This window comes from Meles meles, chromosome 2 (assembly GCF_922984935.1).
Source record: "Meles meles chromosome 2, mMelMel3.1 paternal haplotype, whole genome shotgun sequence".
NCBI classification, from domain to species: Eukaryota; Metazoa; Chordata; class Mammalia; order Carnivora; family Mustelidae; genus Meles; species Meles meles.
Window position 1 is genome coordinate 154,014,343 of NC_060067.1, and position 17,716 is coordinate 154,032,058.

The window sequence follows — 17,716 nt, forward strand, 5'->3', positions numbered from 1 at the left end:
GGGGCGCCTGGGTGGCTCAGTGGGTTAAAGCCTCTGCCTTCGGCTCAGGTCATGATCCCAGGGTCCTGGGATCGAGGCCCGCATCGGGCTCTCTGCTTCGTAGGGAGCCTGCTTCCCTTCCTCTCTCTCTGCCTGCCTCTCTGCCTACTTATGATCTCTGTCAACTAAATAAATAAAATCTTAAAAAAAAAAAAAAAAAGGTACGGTTGGGGCATCTGGGTGGCTCAGTTGGTTAAGCATCCAATTCTTGATCTCATGATCTCTGGGTCATGAGATCAAGTCCTGCATGGGGCTCAACACTGGGTGCGGAGGCTGCTTTAAGATTCTCTCTGTCCCTCTCCCTCTAGCCCTCCCCCACCACCATCTCACCCTCTCAACCTCTCAAAAAAAAAAAAAAAAAGGCATTTGGTAAACAATGTTAACCAGACCTTTAAAAAAAAAAGATTACCAAACCCAGTAATATAGTATGATCTACTTTGAAAAATAAGTAGTCAGAAATAAGAATTATGAATACTACCCTGGATTCACCACTCTAATCCCAAATAATTTAAAACCGGGCTGCAAAATGAAGAACTGAGCAGAGAGAAGCTGTTCCATCTTACATAAACTTTCAAAATAAACACAATGTGACCCTCTATGTTTATAATGAAGTAGTATTTTACAAGAAGATCCTCGATATTCCTGAATTACTGACCTCAAAGTCAGTTTAGGAATTTCAGGGATGTAAAACAGAATTTGAACAATGGAATCTGCATGCATAACTTTTTTTTTAAGTTTATTTATTTATTTATTTTTTTATAAACATATATTTTTATCCCTAGGGGTACAGGTCTGTGAATCGCCAGGTTTACACACTTCACAGCACTCACCATAGCACATACCCTCCCCAATGTCCATAATCCTCCTCCCCCTCTCCCAATCCCACCTCCCCCCAGCAACCCTCAGTTTGTTTTGTGAGATTAAGAGTCACTTATGGTTTGTCTCCCTCCCAATCCCATCTTGTTTCATTTATTCTTCTCCTATCCCCCTAACCCCCCATGTTGCATCTCCACATCCTCAAATCAGGGAGATCATATGATAGTTGTCTTTCTCCGATTGACTTATTTCACTAAGCATGATACCCTCTAGTTCCATCCACGTCATCAGAAATGGCAAGATTTCATTTCTTTTGATGGCTGCATAGTATTCCATTGTGTATATATACCACATCTTCTTTATCCATTCATCTGTTGATGGACATCTAGGTTCTTTCCATAGTTTGGCTATTGTAGACATTGCTGCTATAAACATTCGGGTGCACGTACCCCTTTGGATCACTACGTTTGTATCTTTAGGGTAAATACCCAGTAGCTGCATATATAACTTTAAGTCAGTTACTCTTCCCCTCTTCCATCAGATTTTAATTCCCAAGAGCTTCGTGTTATCAGGGAAATCAATTTCGGCAATGATTAATCAAAAGGCTAGATTTGAAGATATGGGTTACAGATGTTTTTGATTTAGTGTTTTCCAAAGATTATGTATCAGGTATCTTGTGGAAAGAGTACCTCAGAAAACATTTTAATTTAAAATAGTTCAGTCATTTCAATTAGCTGCAATTTTGTTTGTTTACTTTGTTTGAAACACAAAGTAACCTACTCCGTGTGTGGGCCCACACTGGGAAGGTGAGTCCAACGCACTGCAGGGGGAGGGTTCAAGGTCGGCACAGAAAGAAAAAGGAGGAAAAGATCCAGAACAGCTACTGTCCCACAGAAAAGCTTTTAAACAGTATACTTAAACTCATAGGTTGAACTTTCTGTAACTGCTAATATTTGAGCATTTTTAAACTACAAAACAGGCAATTTCATATGGCGTACCTAGTAAGTTCTCCTCTGCCGTTTTCCTATTCAAGAACAGTAGTTTCTAGTTTTGAAATATTGTAATTCAAATGAGCCTACCATCCAAGTCCTTCTATGAACGAGCCACACATGCTTCTATAACCTCCTCTTTTACTGCTTTCCAGGTCTTTCTACATGTTACTTTCTCCCCAAATTTACCTAATTCCAACCATTGTGTCTTTATTCTTGCTGCTTACATATGAAAAAAAGCCTTTGCACTACTGATTCAGCATCCAGGTCAAGACCCACACCCTTCAAAAAAAAAAAAAGAACCTTTCCTGATGAACTCAAGTCATCTTTGAGCACTTTTAGTAAAGGCTGTCAGAAATATGACAAATATTTATATATTCTATTTATACTAAACCATAGAAAATTATCTGGTCTTGCCTTCCAGGCAATGAATTTCTGAGGCATCCAAAAAAGATATATATATAGCTTTAACAGATGTTCAGAAAAAGATGTTCTTCACACCCTTAAGAATCCTATTTTATGCATATATCTGATGCTATAGTTTAAACTAATTTCCTTTTCCTTTCAGTTCTTTGCCCATACTTGAATGAATTTGCTAAAATCCACTTGCTGGGGTCAGAGAACAAATGCTGATCAGTTTTCCCCTTCTGAAACATTCAGAAACGTAAACATTTAAGAAAACTTTCTTTTTCCTTTAACCTTTTCTCATATTCTGCTTTGAATGATTTCAACATTCATTTTCAAGAGCTATTCTAGTATCTTCCCATTGTTCTAAAGTATAGAAATTATCATGGTATATAATATTCTACTAAATTTTGAATGATGTAATGTACAGTAAAAAAGTATTTCCAAATCTCCCACGTAAATTCTACTAAGATATTTTCTCTTTAGCTGGCAGCAGAAACGCTTTACAGGTTATAATCCACCTGGGGTTAAGCGACAGTTCCTACCTATTTCTCTGCTACACTAATTTCTGGCAGGCGTTCCTATCTACTACTCAGCTGCATTTATTTAATACTTCCTGCAGTATCACAGAAAGATATTTGGTCTTTGTCCTCAGGTCCTGGCAGAGAGCTCCTGAAGCTCTCAGAACTTCCTGAGTGATAATGATTGTAAGTGTATCTTTTAATAATGTAACTTTAAATCTGGCAGTTCTTGGTAGGCCCCCAGGTAGCTTTAGGAAGGGGGCTGGTAGCAAAAAACAAACAAACAAAAAAAAAAACAAGCCTTCACTGGAAGTTTGTACCTGTCGGCCCTACCCCAAAACCTCTGTACAGAGCAGAGAAGGGATGGAGATTGAGTTATTCACCCATGGCCAAGCTTTATGCCTGCATAATGAACATCCATAAAAGCCTACAAACAATGAGGTTCAGTGAGCTTCCTGGCTGGTGACAAATCAGGGTGGTGGGAGGGTGGCACACCCTGAGAGGACATGAACGCTCCTTATACCTCTTCCCAGACTTTGTCCCATGCATCTCTTCCATTGGGCTATTCCTGAGTTGTATCCTTTATTTAAAAAGATTAGAAACACTAAGTAAAGGGGAGGAGAGCTGGGCAAACCCCTGACTTTGTAGCCACGTTGAATAGAACTGAGGACCAGATACTTGCAACTGGCATCTGCAGTGAGGGCAATCTGGTGCTTAAGTCTGAGCCCTTAAGCCTGTGGCGTCTGACACAAAACCGAATTGCATTGTGGGACACCCCATTGGTGCCTGCAGAGAATCAGAGAATTGGCTGGTGTCAGGAGGAAAAGAACCCTTTCACCTTCCAAGTACCAAGTACTGTGCTTCACATACAGTATCTCTAAACCTCATATTAGTCCTACAAAGTCAGTATTATCATCGCACTTCCACTTTATACCTAAGGGAAGGTTCTGAGAGATTACAGAACTTGCTCACAGATTTAGGGCTACGCTGTGGGAGACCAGAATTGAACCCTAGCACGTTACTAGCCTGTGAAGTGCTCGTTCTTTCTGCCATGTCACACTGCTCCTTATCTTTAGAAATATTCTAATGTAACACTGCGTCATATGTTTCTATTGTCTCCTGCAATTCAATTCTAAGTCATTCTTTAAAGCTTATCTTTTTGCTTACTCAAACTTGAGAAGCTGGTTTTAAAATATTATAATGAACAATATATTTTTTAAAGATTTTATTTATTTATTTGACAGAGATCACAAGTAGGCAGAGAGAGAGTGGAGGAAGCAGGCTCTCCGCTGAGCAGAGAGCCCGATGCGGGGCCCGATCCCAAGACCTGAGATCATGACCTGCGCCTAAGGCAGAGGCTCAACCCACTGAGCCAGCCACCCAGGTACCTCTATAATTAGCAATATTTTCTTAAAATGAAAGGAAATAGATATATAGTAGGAGACAATTTTAATAAAAGGATGGACTTGGAGAGTCTAGATTTCATTATCACTGATCTGATATTTCTGCTAACAGGAATCCAGTATTAAGCTTTACAGTGCCAAAGAATTTAATGTTAACATTCAGAATGATTAACTTCCACAAGTTTGTTACCTGCCGGAGTTGAAAGATTCCTCCTGTTGGCACATCCTTTGCAGAAATTACTTCTACAGGGCAATATTCGCCATTCTCATTCTGTTCCAAGATTTGGACCCAGAACTCCACTTTTCTGGTAACTTCACTCCATCTAGGAAATAGTTGAAGTTCTTGGAAAATCATACATTTCTATTTCAATACAGGCAGCTTAGGATCCTTCACATGGAAACTAACAATGATAATGACCTCCAAACAGAGTTACTCAGTAGCATGACCTGTAGTTCAATGAGTAATATACAAATACATACTAGCAAATATAATTAAACCAAAATTAAACAAATTTAACATCAGAGCTAGAAATGGTTCCTTCAGTTTGTTCAAAAAGGTATGATAATTACAAATCTATTTCAAAGTGGTTACTCAAAAATCTAAATACGGTAGATTTAGAAAGTACAACGATTATCTTCACATAGATAAAGGTAGTGATATATATGCTCGATTTAGTAACTTGAAAAGAATCTTTGCTCAGATTAATAACAGAATCAAGAAAAAAAACCTCAATTCTAGTTAAGGATTTGCTGAAACATTCTAAACTCAAAACAAGAAAAAAAGAAAATCTGGATCTCTTCTATGATAAGATGGAAAGCACAAATACCCCCTTATAGCCATTCCCTTTTAACATTCTTTTTAAAATCCTGGTACCAATACCTGCCTCCTTCCATGATTGATGGCATTTCAAAAGAACATTGCACTAAAGACAACATAAGTAAAACCTGAATTCTAGAGTATATCTTGATCCATTCTCCCTACAGTTGATTAACTAGAAGTAATTCAGAATAAGCAACTATTCTCCAAAAATTCATTTACTCTTTATTCTTAACTAACTCCACATTTAATATCTCTTCCATCACTCTTCAAAGTTCACTCCTGTATGGAAGTTTAAATGTGCTATAAATACCTGGAAACAATAGCAGCTATCCCTGGAATACTGGTAATGCTCAGGACAGGGCTACCTTTATAAGTGGCAGTATTAATCTCTAGCAAGTCTTCAAAATTATAAATGGAATCAGAAGGATATCCAAAATTCACCTGTCTCGAAGACTACGTGTTTTTGCTTGGATAATCCCCAAATCCCAAAGGGCTGGGTTTTTACGAGGATCATTCATCTTATGGCCATATACTTCAATTGCCAATGCCCCTTCTGAAAGATGTTCAATGAAGTCTTCAGTAATGTTAACAGAAAACTCCTGAAAGAAAATAATTACAGAGGAGGAAGTACTTTCTGGTAACCTTATGATCACTTATATCCACTGCCATACACCCACTTCATGGAGAAGATAAATGAAAAAAAAATGTTTTCTTTATAGAACAGAACTGTCATCTAATGTGCCTAATGAATGCTCAGATGGTCTGACGTTCTTGACTTCAAACATAATTATAAATCTGATTTTTAAAAATACTTTTCACCTTGAAAATCTATTGTGAAAGACCAGCATATTTTCTTTTCTTAGCAAAATTTAGGAAGCTATTTTTAAAGTACTAATAATTATATTAAGAATTTCGAATTTCAACAATGATCTACAATGTCTTGATATAAAAGCTATTAGATGCAGTAAGGTAGCAATGCGTTAGGGTAACAATTTTCCCTAGGTTTTAGGAAGTTAATTATCTCTAATAACAGATGAGTAAGGAAATAATGATCATCAGTGCAAATAAAATCACCTAATTTTTAAAAATTCTCCCAATCTGTCCATCTTTACAAGATATATATGACAGCATTTTACAGTAATTACGAAGCTCTAAAACAGTTTATTGTACAAAGTCATAGAACCCATACTTCTCTTTCACTATCACTCTCTCTCTCAATCTTTAACACACTAAAGGTATTTCTATGTTTTAAATAGATTAGAAAGAGACCACTCCCTTGAAAACAATGAGATGGATTGTGGTACAGTTAAGAAAAAAAACAAGAGTCTGACTAGCCATGAGTTAACTGACTCCTCTGTACCAGGTGCTTCTGATGAAACAAAAAAATACCATTATCAAATACAACCCTGATAAAGATCAAATGAAAGAATAACATAAAGTGCTTAGCAGTGCATTAGGTATTCGATAAAGTTCATTCTTGTCTCTTTTCTCCACTTTCTCTGAATACCAGTTTCTTAAACTTTTTAGATGACAATTTCTCCAGTAATCTAATATAAAACATGGGTTCCTTTGAGAAGGGTATATAGAATTGACCCTGAAACAATGCTGGAATAACAGGCATCAAACCCCTGTGCAGTCAACAATTCACATATTACTTTTGACTCCCCCAAAATGTAACTACTAATAGCCTACTGTTGACCAGAAAGCCTTCCCAGTAACATAAACAGTTGATCAACACATATTTTGTATGTTATATATATTATATACCACATTCTTACAATAAAGTAAGCTAGGGAAAAAGAAAATGTTATTAAGAAAACTAAAAGGCGGGGGGGCGGGGGGAGGGTGCCTGGGTGAGTCAGTAAGTTAAGCATCCGACCTTTGATTTTGGCTGAGGTCATGATCTCAGGCTTGTGAGTCTGAGCCCCACATAAGGCTCCACACTCTGCATGGACCCTGCTTGATTCTGTCTCTCTTCCTCTGCCCCTCCCCACCCCAAAATTAATTAATTAAAAGTAAGTAAAACATTAAAAATTAAAAAAAGAAAACCAGGGCGCCTGGGTGGCTCAGTGGGTTAAGCCGCTGCCTTCGGCTCAGGTCATGATCTCAGGGTCCTGGGATCGAGTCCCGCATCGGGCTCTCTGCTTGGCAGGGAGCCTGCTTCCCTCTCTCTCTCTCTCTCTCTGCCTGCCTCTCTATCTACTTGTGATCTCTCTCTATCAAATAAATAAATAAAATCTTTAAAAAAAAAAAAAAAGAAAACCAAAAGGAAGAGGAAACACATTTACAACCTGTGTTGGGCAAGGGTCAGCTGTATCTATATTCACACAAGAGTAAATTTTGACTGTGGAGGAAGAGTTAAATGCACGGACACTTTAGCATTTGTCACCCAGCTTTACCAAGATATAACTGACATATATCCTGTGTTAATTTAAGGTATACAATGTATTGATGTCTTCGGTTTCTGACTCCAACCACACTCTAAGAAACTCTAATACAAGATATATATTGATATCAAATTAGTAACAAAATAATGCTCACTTTACAGTTTTGTTTTTACCTAAGTAATCAAATGCTGGCCCAGTCTGGAAAATAAACTTACATTGCAATGATCAAAGACAACCATGCACTGAGGCTCCTTGCTGACAGGAGAGGAGGAGGAGGTATCAACTTCAGGTGCAACAATTACTGGCTCCTGTTGATCCCAAAAGTTGTACTTGCAGAACACAAAGTGGGACAGATGCTGTGGCAACCCAGTGGCTTGGAGTATTTTAACCTGAAGGAAAGGGAAGGCACTGTTTTTAACTCAGAAAAGGCACAAGTATCTTGAGTCAGATATGGGTCCCAGTCTTGACTGTGTCACTACTGGTTTTTGTTGACCAAATCCCCTTCACTCTGGGGCTGTATTTCTTCATCTGGGAAATAGTGACAATAACTGTCATATTTAGTGAGATGTTGACAGAGGGTAAAATGACCTTGACTATAAACTTGGATGTTTTCAAACATTTACAGGCCAATTCTAGTTTCTTGTAATATCATCATCATCATCATCATCATCATATTATAATAATAATAATCAACTCAGAAAAGGGAAGTTCTCAACCATCAATACCAATCAATGATATGAATTTGGCTAACTATGGATATATCCCAAGAACATAAGATTGCTAAGAATGATGAATGAAGAATGAAATCAGCATATGTGCCAATAGGGAATATTCAGTAAAGAGCAAAAAACATTTATTTGATATTCCGAAGGCTAAAAAAGAACAAGATTCTAAGTAAAAAGTTATATGCTACTAGAGGATTTTTTGTTAAATTTTAAAGGCATCAGGATATACTTTGAACATCTGGAGGGATAAAGGGAAGGGGATTAAAGATGGTGAATGCTACAATCTCTGTACCAATTCTTACGGAGGGCCTTCTCCGTGCAGATTTAGGGGAGAGAATCAAAGGAAATGTGCCCTGGACTGCAGGAGTGTAAGGTTTTGTGATAACAACATACAATTAGAAATACATGTCTAATCAGACCCAAATGTGCCAGGAATAAATGCCCATAATGGATTTTAAAGCAGTCAAAAATTCTAAATATTTCTTTTGGCAGGCAGTGTCAGGTTGATTTTTAAGCTCCCATGTTTGTGGTAAGTTGTGACATTCCAAAACTCCCAACTATGAAAGAAACTAAATTCTAAAATTAATGAACCAAAACTAAATTCTGACTTTATAATTGATTATGGGCTGACTTTCATATGACTGAGCACTGATCATTTATTACGTTCTTCACCTGGTCACTTCCTGCACATTGCATAACACATTGTGCCTCCAGTAAATAAATTTATCAAAAAATAAATTTGAGGGGTGCCTGGGTGGCTCAGTGGGTTAAAGCCTCTGTCTTTGGCTCAGGTCATGATCCCAGGGTCCTGGGATCGAGTCCCATATCGGGCTCTCTGCTCAGTGGGGAGCCTGCTTCCCTTCCTCTCTTTCTGCCTACCTCTCTGCCTACTAGTGATCTCTGTCAAATAAATAAATATTTTTTAAAAAAATTTGAATATGTGACCAAAGTTTATAACAGTTTAGCAATTACAATCACAAATACAATTGTCTTAACATTTCAGGAAGCATTAATAATAACACAGAATATCAGGCAAACCAGATGACTATTTTCTTCTATACCAGGTACATAATGGGTAAGCAATGGTTGAGAACTGCTATTTTTACTCATTTTTCCCAACAATGGCAACAACAGTTTGAAACATTTAGACAGCAATTCCATAACGGGCTACAAAAAGACAGACTGACTAATGCGTTTTATTTGTCTAAACCCAACAGAGCATTCAGTGTTTGGCAATTAATTTTTTTGTTCATTCTAAAAACCATCACTTTTTCATTAAGTGTTTAAAATTTTTTATTATATTCTTCAAGGTGAGACAACATGATACTTGATAAGATTATAAGATTTCTGTAGAACATAGATCTATATAAAACTCTGCCATATATTAGTTTCTGTTTTGAGCAGATTAAATTCTTAGTTTTCTTAGGCTGAGACTTCTCCTACGTGGAACAGGATAGCCACCTAGTGATACTGGAGTGAGAACTGACCATACCAATGGAATAAAATGAATGAAAACACATCCAAGCATTGAGTGGACAGATGTTGGAAACATACTTTTTTATGATTAAATTCCATCAGAAAGCCAGTATTTTTTCTAAGAAATCAATCTCAATTTTAAGGTTGAAGTAAATTATAAGATTTCATATGCTGATCTATATCCTACAGGCAACTTATCAGGAATAAGATTGCCAGGAATGAAGAATATCAGGAATGAGGAATATCCTGATATCCAGAACATAGTTTTTGTTCATTTTTCTTGTTTCTACATACAGAAATCAAAATCACCACAAGGTGTCAGAATGCCACAGACGTTGACTTGCCACTGCTCACTATAAAGCTTAGGAATGTCAGAAGACATGCTGCTTATTAGGGTTTTAAAGCATACTCATTTAATTTAATGTAATTTAAAATATCAACATGTTAATATGTGCATACTTACTTTCGCCATAGAAAAATAAAACCAGATTGCTTTTATAAGCTGGTGGTACTTATCACCTATTATTGTTATGTGTCCCAAACTGATTTTATTTTTTCCACCTATATTTTGTTTACTGTCATACAGTCTGTCTTCCTCCTTTAACACAAAAGACTACAACATAATTAGAATATGGTCTCTTAAAACCACTTCCCACTGAAAGGAACCAGGTTCCTTAGAGATGGCTGATTCCAGGCTGGGATAGAAAATGTCTAGGATGGGACTAGAATAATCCTCATACCAGAAAGCAAGAAAGCTAGCCTATGTAGTCTATGACAGTTATGGTTGTGTCAAAAGGACTCCAGAGGGGAGCTCACAGGTCAAAGATGGGATCATGTGAGCTTTGAGACAGGTAATAAATACACGGATCAAAACACATCAAATATGCTTACGCCAAAGAGTTTATAACGATATTTGGACTAAAAACAAAATAAAATCTCACTAGTCACTTTTGTATATTAGTAGGAGACAATTATTTTGAAATTGAGAGGTTTTTTTAAAAGGAGAAAAGAATGAGGCATTTACCCTGCCCTTCCTCTACAAAACTGTATCTCTGAGGTGCAAATAGTTGCTGAAATAGGATGATTCTTTCTAGAAAAGAATTCTAGTTAATAAATGAGGGGTGACAGGGTTATAGTATCATTCTTTTCTAACTTCTCATGAAATATCTAGGTATAATCATCAATGACTGCTAACATCCCTCAAAGGACACCAGACATAATGTGTCTTCTGATGGCAGAACACACCACTACCTATAAAATGTCCTTGCTACCCCTTCCCCTTACAACACCTTCATATCTAACTACCAATTTACAGCAAACACATCTTAATACAATAAATAATACCAATCAGCCACATCCAGATTATGAGAAAATACAAGACAACAACCCAGTTTCTACAATAAATAAACTGTAGGGTATGAGAGAAAGAGAGAGAATGAGAGAGAAGAAGCAAGCAAGCGCATGTGTCGGCGCCTTAAGATTAGGACAGATGCCAGAGACACAGCAAACAAGACAATCAAAGAACTTGACTTGAGTATCTCATATTAAGGAAGTATTCATTTTTATTTATCATATAATGGTTTTTTTAAAGTACTCTTCTTTTAGAGATACATACTTAACTATTACAGATGAAATACCATGTTTGGAATAGCTTCAAAATCACCCAGGGCAAGGGGACAGCACAGAGAGGCTTAGGCAGATGAATGAAGTAAGACTGATGGTGAGCTGATGCTGAGGGAGGTTGGGTGGGGGTCAGTAACACTTTTCTCATTACTTTTGCGTATGTTTGCTGTCTTCCACTAAAACAGTGTCAAGATATTTTAACTTTGTTTTTTCTTTAAAAAAAAAAAAGGCTTATGTTACCCAGGATATTCTACTTTTTTTCAGTGGTGACTTTCCCAAGTGAGCCAGTATCCTTGTACTGATGTACTGATGTTAACCTTTAAACAGCTGCGTTTACTAATCTGCCACCTTTGAAATGGGCCATTATGGAGTCATCAAGCCTATGTCTCAACCTTCAGTAACCATGTAATTTCAGAAAAAATGTTCTAAAAACAAGAATAACACCATCAAAGATTAACCTTTTAGTGAACTAAGAATTCTCCACCCCCCCCATTCTGAAACATCTTAAACATCTGAGGCCTTCTTAATACATGCAAAGACCCAGGGGAAGAAGCCCATCTCTAACAGCTAAGGCTTCCCCATAGCTTTCAGTGAACACCTCACTTTCTCCTTTCAGTATCAATCCAATTCTAGAAATACTTACTGAGATACTGGACTGAGAATGGATTATGAAATTAGAATTAAGTTTAGGCTTCTTTCACTGCATCTTTGAATGGTCTTCTTCTCACTTGTACACTGTTCCTATAACCCTTGAGGATTTCTCTTCCTCAAAAATCTTTTAACTGGTACCTCCAGGGATTCTCAATGGATAGCACGCTGGCCTAGCTAGGGTGTGTTTGGAAACGTATGAGGGGGGGCGCCTGGGTGGCTCAGCGGGTTATGATCCCAGGGTCCTGGGATCGAGCCCCACATCCGGCTCTCTGCTCTGCAGGGAGCCTGCTTCCTCCTCTCTCCCTGCCTGCCTCTCTGCCTAGTTGTGATTTCTGTCAAATAAATAAAATATAAAAAAAAAAAAAGGAAACGTATGAGGGGATATTTTTCAGTGTCATAATGGGTGACGCAAGCAGCACTATCTACACCAATTGGGTAAGAGTCCAGAAATGTAATTACCTACTTAAAATCTACCTACAAATTATCCATGAGAAAAGCACAGCACCCTATGGAGAAAGAATTTTACATAACATGCTCTCCTTCAAGTTCACTCTGAGTCATGTTTCCAGAAATTTTCCTCAGACTTTACTCTCTAAATCAATTACCTCTCCTTTCTGTCCCCAAACATCTCTTGTCTACCTTTCTCAGAGCACCTGGGTCACACAATATTGGAATCTTCTGTTCACTTGTGTGTCCCTCTACACACTCACAAAAAATACACAGGTTCCTCCTCAAGAGAAGAAATCCTGTCTCATTCATCTTTATATTTCCAGTATGACGTCTGACAGATAACATGCAACAGTATGCACGAATGGCATACCTGGGAAGGATGGAAAGAGCAGGGTTTGAGACTGGCACATGCTCGAATAGCATACGCAAAGGTGCATGGATGAAGAGGAACAAAACACGTGAGGAAAAGCAGTGTGAAGAATGATTACAGTAGGAGCTTAGGAATAGGATCAGGGCTAGGATAAATCTTAAGCAACACCAGAAGTCAAGAGGTCCAACAGGAGGAGGAAACTTACATGAAAAAACTGTGCTTCTCTAGAGAGAAGTTCAGATAAACAGAAATCCATGTAACTTTGGAGAAGAATGGTCCAGAAGAAAGAGGTGACTTATCTAAGGCTTCACAGAGGAAGACAGTGAAAGTACCTAGCTAACTGGTAAATCAATATATATGATGAAATATGGTTTCTGGAATACCAATACGAAAGGTTTATTCAGAGACAGATTATTTCAAAGTTCGAAAAAGAGCACAATATTTATTGTCTAAATAGCCACAATCCTCAAAATCAGCTGCACTGACACTACTTCTAAACGAAACTGGGACTTACCATGCACACAAGTCTATTCTCCTGGGTTTCCTTATCACAGGAGAGGTCTGAGGTGTCATCACCTCCAGCAATTCTTTCCCCAATGTCACCACTGATTCGCATCACCTCGACATGCAGCCGACCTGCCACCTGGAACAACAGACAAGCAGGTAATGTTTCCAGATTTTTGTTTTTTCTTCTGTTTAGAGTCAAATGGTTGGGTTACTAGTAAATGAGAACTTAGAAGTCTAGGTTCTAACAGTTACTTTCCCTCAAGGTTTTTGGAATAATCACCATCAAGCAGATGGAAACACAAGCATTAATAATACACATAAACAGCTCTTGTCATTATTAATGAAAAAGAGTCACAATAATATACTGTCACCACCCCACTGTTTCTTAAATTTTTCTCTGAGGGACACAAGGCATGAAGAGAAAACGAACCTCTCCTTTCTGGTTGACAATTGGAACAGCATACTGTAACTTCACATCATAGAACAGGGACTCGAGGAAAACATTTGCCACCCCAATGAGACTGTGATTTTCCTGCTCATCATAGAATGGATCAGCACGCTTGAAGTAAGACCGTATGACCTTTAAAGAGATTTGGAACATCACAATTTCAGAAATCACTTAAAATGAATTAATTCAACCTACTACCACATATTGATGGCCTCTCATAAAGTCATTAAATTTAGCTTAGGCACTCCCATTAGAATGGTGGTCAGCCTCTTTCACCCATGACAGCCATCTTAATAATGTATCATGACGTTTCTCTTCTCCTTTATGTGGAAATATTGCCATGAAAATAGAGAAAACCAAATGACTAGAAAAAGGAGTCAAGTGCACAAAAGTACTCTTTAGTTTTCATTCATGTTTATTGCACTCGTTCCTGCCAAATGATAAGACGCAGGGCTACTAACGAGAGCTGACCCCCTTCCATGAGAGTGGTTTGCTTTTTTGTAATTTGTTGATGTTTTATTTCTGGGCTGAAATACAAGAGGAGTACAGAAGAAAGAAGGGAAAATATTTAAGAAAAAAGGTCATCTAACTACAAAAAGTCAATCTTAGGGGCGCCTGGGTGGCTCAGTGGGTTAAGCCTCTGCCTTCGGCCCAGGTCATGATCTCAGGGTCCTGGGATGGAGCCCCACATCGGGCTCTCTGCTCAGCAGGGAGCCTGCTTCCCCTCTCTCTCTGCCTGCCTCTCTGGCTACTTGTGATCTCCCTCTCTCTCTCTGTCAAAAAAAAAAAAAAAAAAAAGTCAATCTTATTGATGATAATCTGGAACAAATAAATTTTTTTTTAAAACAAGAGGCTAATAAAATAAAAATAAAAAATAAGAGGCTAAGTAAACAACTCTATGTGGAAGCAACACCAGCAGTATTAAAAAACTGTAAAAATACATAACATGTATTTCTGTTTTAAAATATGCACAAGTACATAGATGACCTAAATAGGAAAACCTGCAACTTGAGAAAGTTCCAGAGTACAGCTCAATAGCACCCACTATAGGATCAAAACTCCTTCCAAATGTGCTCTTAGTAGTATAAATATTAAGATACCACTGATGTTCTGTTAAAAAAAGAGATACTGCAGGTTTCTATTTGTGAGGTTAAATGTGTAGGGAAATGGGAAGAGAGATAATAAGGCGTGGTCTTTGTCCTAAGTAAATTCACAGTTCAGTACAGAAGAAGACAAATGTGACACCAACAGAGGTCAGAATGGAATGTAGAAGAGTCTACTAGAAATCCAGAGAACACAGAAGAGAAGAAGAAGAAAGAAGATGCCAGAAAAATAGGTTATTAAGATTCTTGATTAGCCAATTTAGAGGATTAAAATTATTCTAGAAATAGGTCACTATTTTAGCAGAATGAACAATTCTTCCCTAAAAATAGGTAAGCTCCTTCCTGCTTGGTTTCTTCTACGATGACCAGTTTGGTCATTTTTCTCAGGTAACTTACTGGGGTATCTTCTTCACACTCCTTCCACTCCTGATAAAGGTCTCTCATATCCAGCAACCTGTTGTCCAGTTTTTCTAAAGACCAAATCTGTTTTCCTTTTCCTTTTCTTCTCACCTGGATTGCAGGTTCACTAAGAAGAGAGCCTCGCTGTAAAACAGTAAGAGTGACCATGTGAAACACAAAGATATCCACCATGGAAGACAACCCTGAACATTTTATACCCACCAGTCAAATGCCACCAACCAAAACGGAATTGCTATCCTTCTCTATTCAGTTCACTGCAAAACTTCTCAGGAACCTTTTAAGCTTAATATAATGCCATTATATTCAGCTGTGATCAAAATTTAAATTTAAGTATATAAATTAGATGTAATTCAAAAAGTAAATTTATATAGTAAATTATTCATATAGGTTATTCCTACAGTAAATGGGATATAAATTTAAATTTAAAACCCAAAAGATTAAATCATGTTTAATGGGAAATCAAAAAGGTTTTATTCAAGCCATCACCTGACCAGAGAGTATCTATGGGTATATAAAGAGTCATAAGCATTAAATGACAAGGGAAAGTCCGCTGGGATGGACAGCTAGGAAATGATCTTTTACCCTTCAATAGTTTGAATTAAAAAAATTTTTTGAATGGGTAGTATCTTAATGTGGTACAAAACAGAAAATGTTTAAAAGAGCAAACTGTAAATGGTAAATGGAGGCAACAAATCATATCACTCTGTAAACACACAGTTTAGATACAAAATTTAAAAAACAGTATGGGTTGCCTGGGTGTCTCAGTTGGTTAAGCGGCTGCCTTCGGCTCAGGTCATGATCCCAGAGTCCTGGGATCGAGTCCTGCATCAGGCTCCCTGCTCAGTGGGTAGCCTGCTTCTCACTGCTCTTGTCCTCTCTCACTATCTCTGTCTTGCTCTCTCCAATAAATAAAAACAGTAGGAACTAAAGACGCTGGTCACACAACACTGTGAATGGACAAAATGCCACTGAATGGTTCACTTCATCTTTTTCTTTTCTTTTTAAAGAGAAAAGGAAGGAGGGGCAGACAGAGAGAGAGAATCTTAAGCAGGCTCCATGCTCAGTGCCCAGCACAGAGCAGGGCTCAATCTCACAACCCTGAAATCTTGACCAAAATCAAGAGATGGTCTCTTAAACAACTGAGCCACCCAGGTACCCCTGAACTATTCACTTTAAAATGGTTAATTTTATGTTATGTGAATTTCCCCAGAAAAAAAAACGTAGAATTTAATGAAATTTTTCCAGCTTGTAAAAGCAAAGTAGTTTTTTGTTTTCTGTTTTTTTTTAGATTTTATTTATTTTAAAGACAGAGAGAGAGAGAGAGAGAGAGAGAACACAAGTGGGAGGGTCAGAGGAAGAGGGTCAGAGAAAATCTCAAGCAGACTCCACAATGAGCTCAGGGCCTGACATGAGGCTTGAACTCAGGACCCTGAGATCATGACCTGAGGTGAAACCAAGAGTTGAATGTCCAACCAACTGTGCCATCCAGGCACCCCAAAGCAATGTGTTTTTAATATGGAAACAGTTTTTAAACTTTTTAAAACCACAAGAAGAAAATAAAAATATCCCATGTGTAGAGACATATCTATCAGTTATCTAATCAGTTTAGATTTATTGGATAACTTATCAACTATCTGGATCGGTCTACTCAGAACTTCAGGGAATTGTGAAATAATCAACACTGCTTTACCATCTTGCCTATAATCATTTTCAAAGAAAGAGAATGCACAAAATGAAACAAAGATTCTGAAATCTGAAGCTCAAAAACTGCCATTCTCTCTACTCTAAAGGCCCTTCTACCTTCTACCCAGCCTGCTAGGGAATAAATACAAAAAGCTCATCAGGGATCCACACGGAGTGGTACTGCAGGTGGAGAATACTAGAACAGGGAGGACACGGCAGCCAGTGATATCGAGCAGCATCAAGACTTGGCCCTCCAGCAACTACAACAAGAACTGGAAAAAAGAAAAAAAAAAAGAAATTTCTATCTCTTACCAAAATCACGAGAGAGAGAGAGAGAGAGAGAAAGGAATACAAGCCAGGAGTTAGACCAGAACAAACAACAGAGTTCACAGCAGGGGCAAGACATGAACTGAAATGAACCTTTCCGGTACCAAAAACAAAAGGTCATCTTGATTAAATGAGGAAAGATCCAGCCTGAGTTAAAAAGGACTCTCTCCTTGGGGGAACAGGTGGTGGGTAATAGGGAGGGCACGTTTTGCATGGAGCACTGGGTGTTGTGCAAAAACAATGAATACTGTTATGCTGAAAAAAATAAATAAAATGGGAAAAAAAAAAAAGCTTAAAAAAAAAAAAAAAAGAAATACTTCCTTGTCCAGCTCCTCTGTCTAGGTGAAATCGGAAAATACTCATCTATTAAATCAATAATAGCATAGATTAGTAGCCATTAACATGTTAACAATGGCTGCCTTGATTCCAGCGATAGGCATCATCTCTAATAGCCATGCAAACAGTCCTGTGAACACACTGTCAGGTGTCTAGGAGAGACAGAGAAGCCCGAAATGACTTGTGTCACTTCTAGGTACTGACTTGGCTGCCCAGA

The 17,716-nt window shown here is 37.9% G+C and overlaps 1 protein-coding gene across 2 annotated transcripts in view; it reads right to left on the bottom strand.

The window, feature by feature from the left end:
• The window catches only part of KIF13B (kinesin family member 13B), a 201,938-nt gene that overhangs the window by 69,905 nt on the left and 114,317 nt on the right, over positions 1-17,716 (bottom strand). For both annotated transcript variants that reach the window (XM_045990711.1, XM_045990703.1), the window contains exons 19-24: positions 15,130-15,276; positions 13,613-13,762; positions 13,190-13,318; positions 7,596-7,769; positions 5,435-5,592; positions 4,364-4,496 (exon numbers count right to left, since the gene is read on the bottom strand). In XM_045990711.1, the coding sequence (XP_045846667.1) occupies positions 4,364-4,496; positions 5,435-5,592; positions 7,596-7,769; positions 13,190-13,318; positions 13,613-13,762; positions 15,130-15,276 (891 nt within the window). The remainder of the gene's footprint in view (positions 1-4,363; positions 4,497-5,434; positions 5,593-7,595; positions 7,770-13,189; positions 13,319-13,612; positions 13,763-15,129; positions 15,277-17,716) is intronic.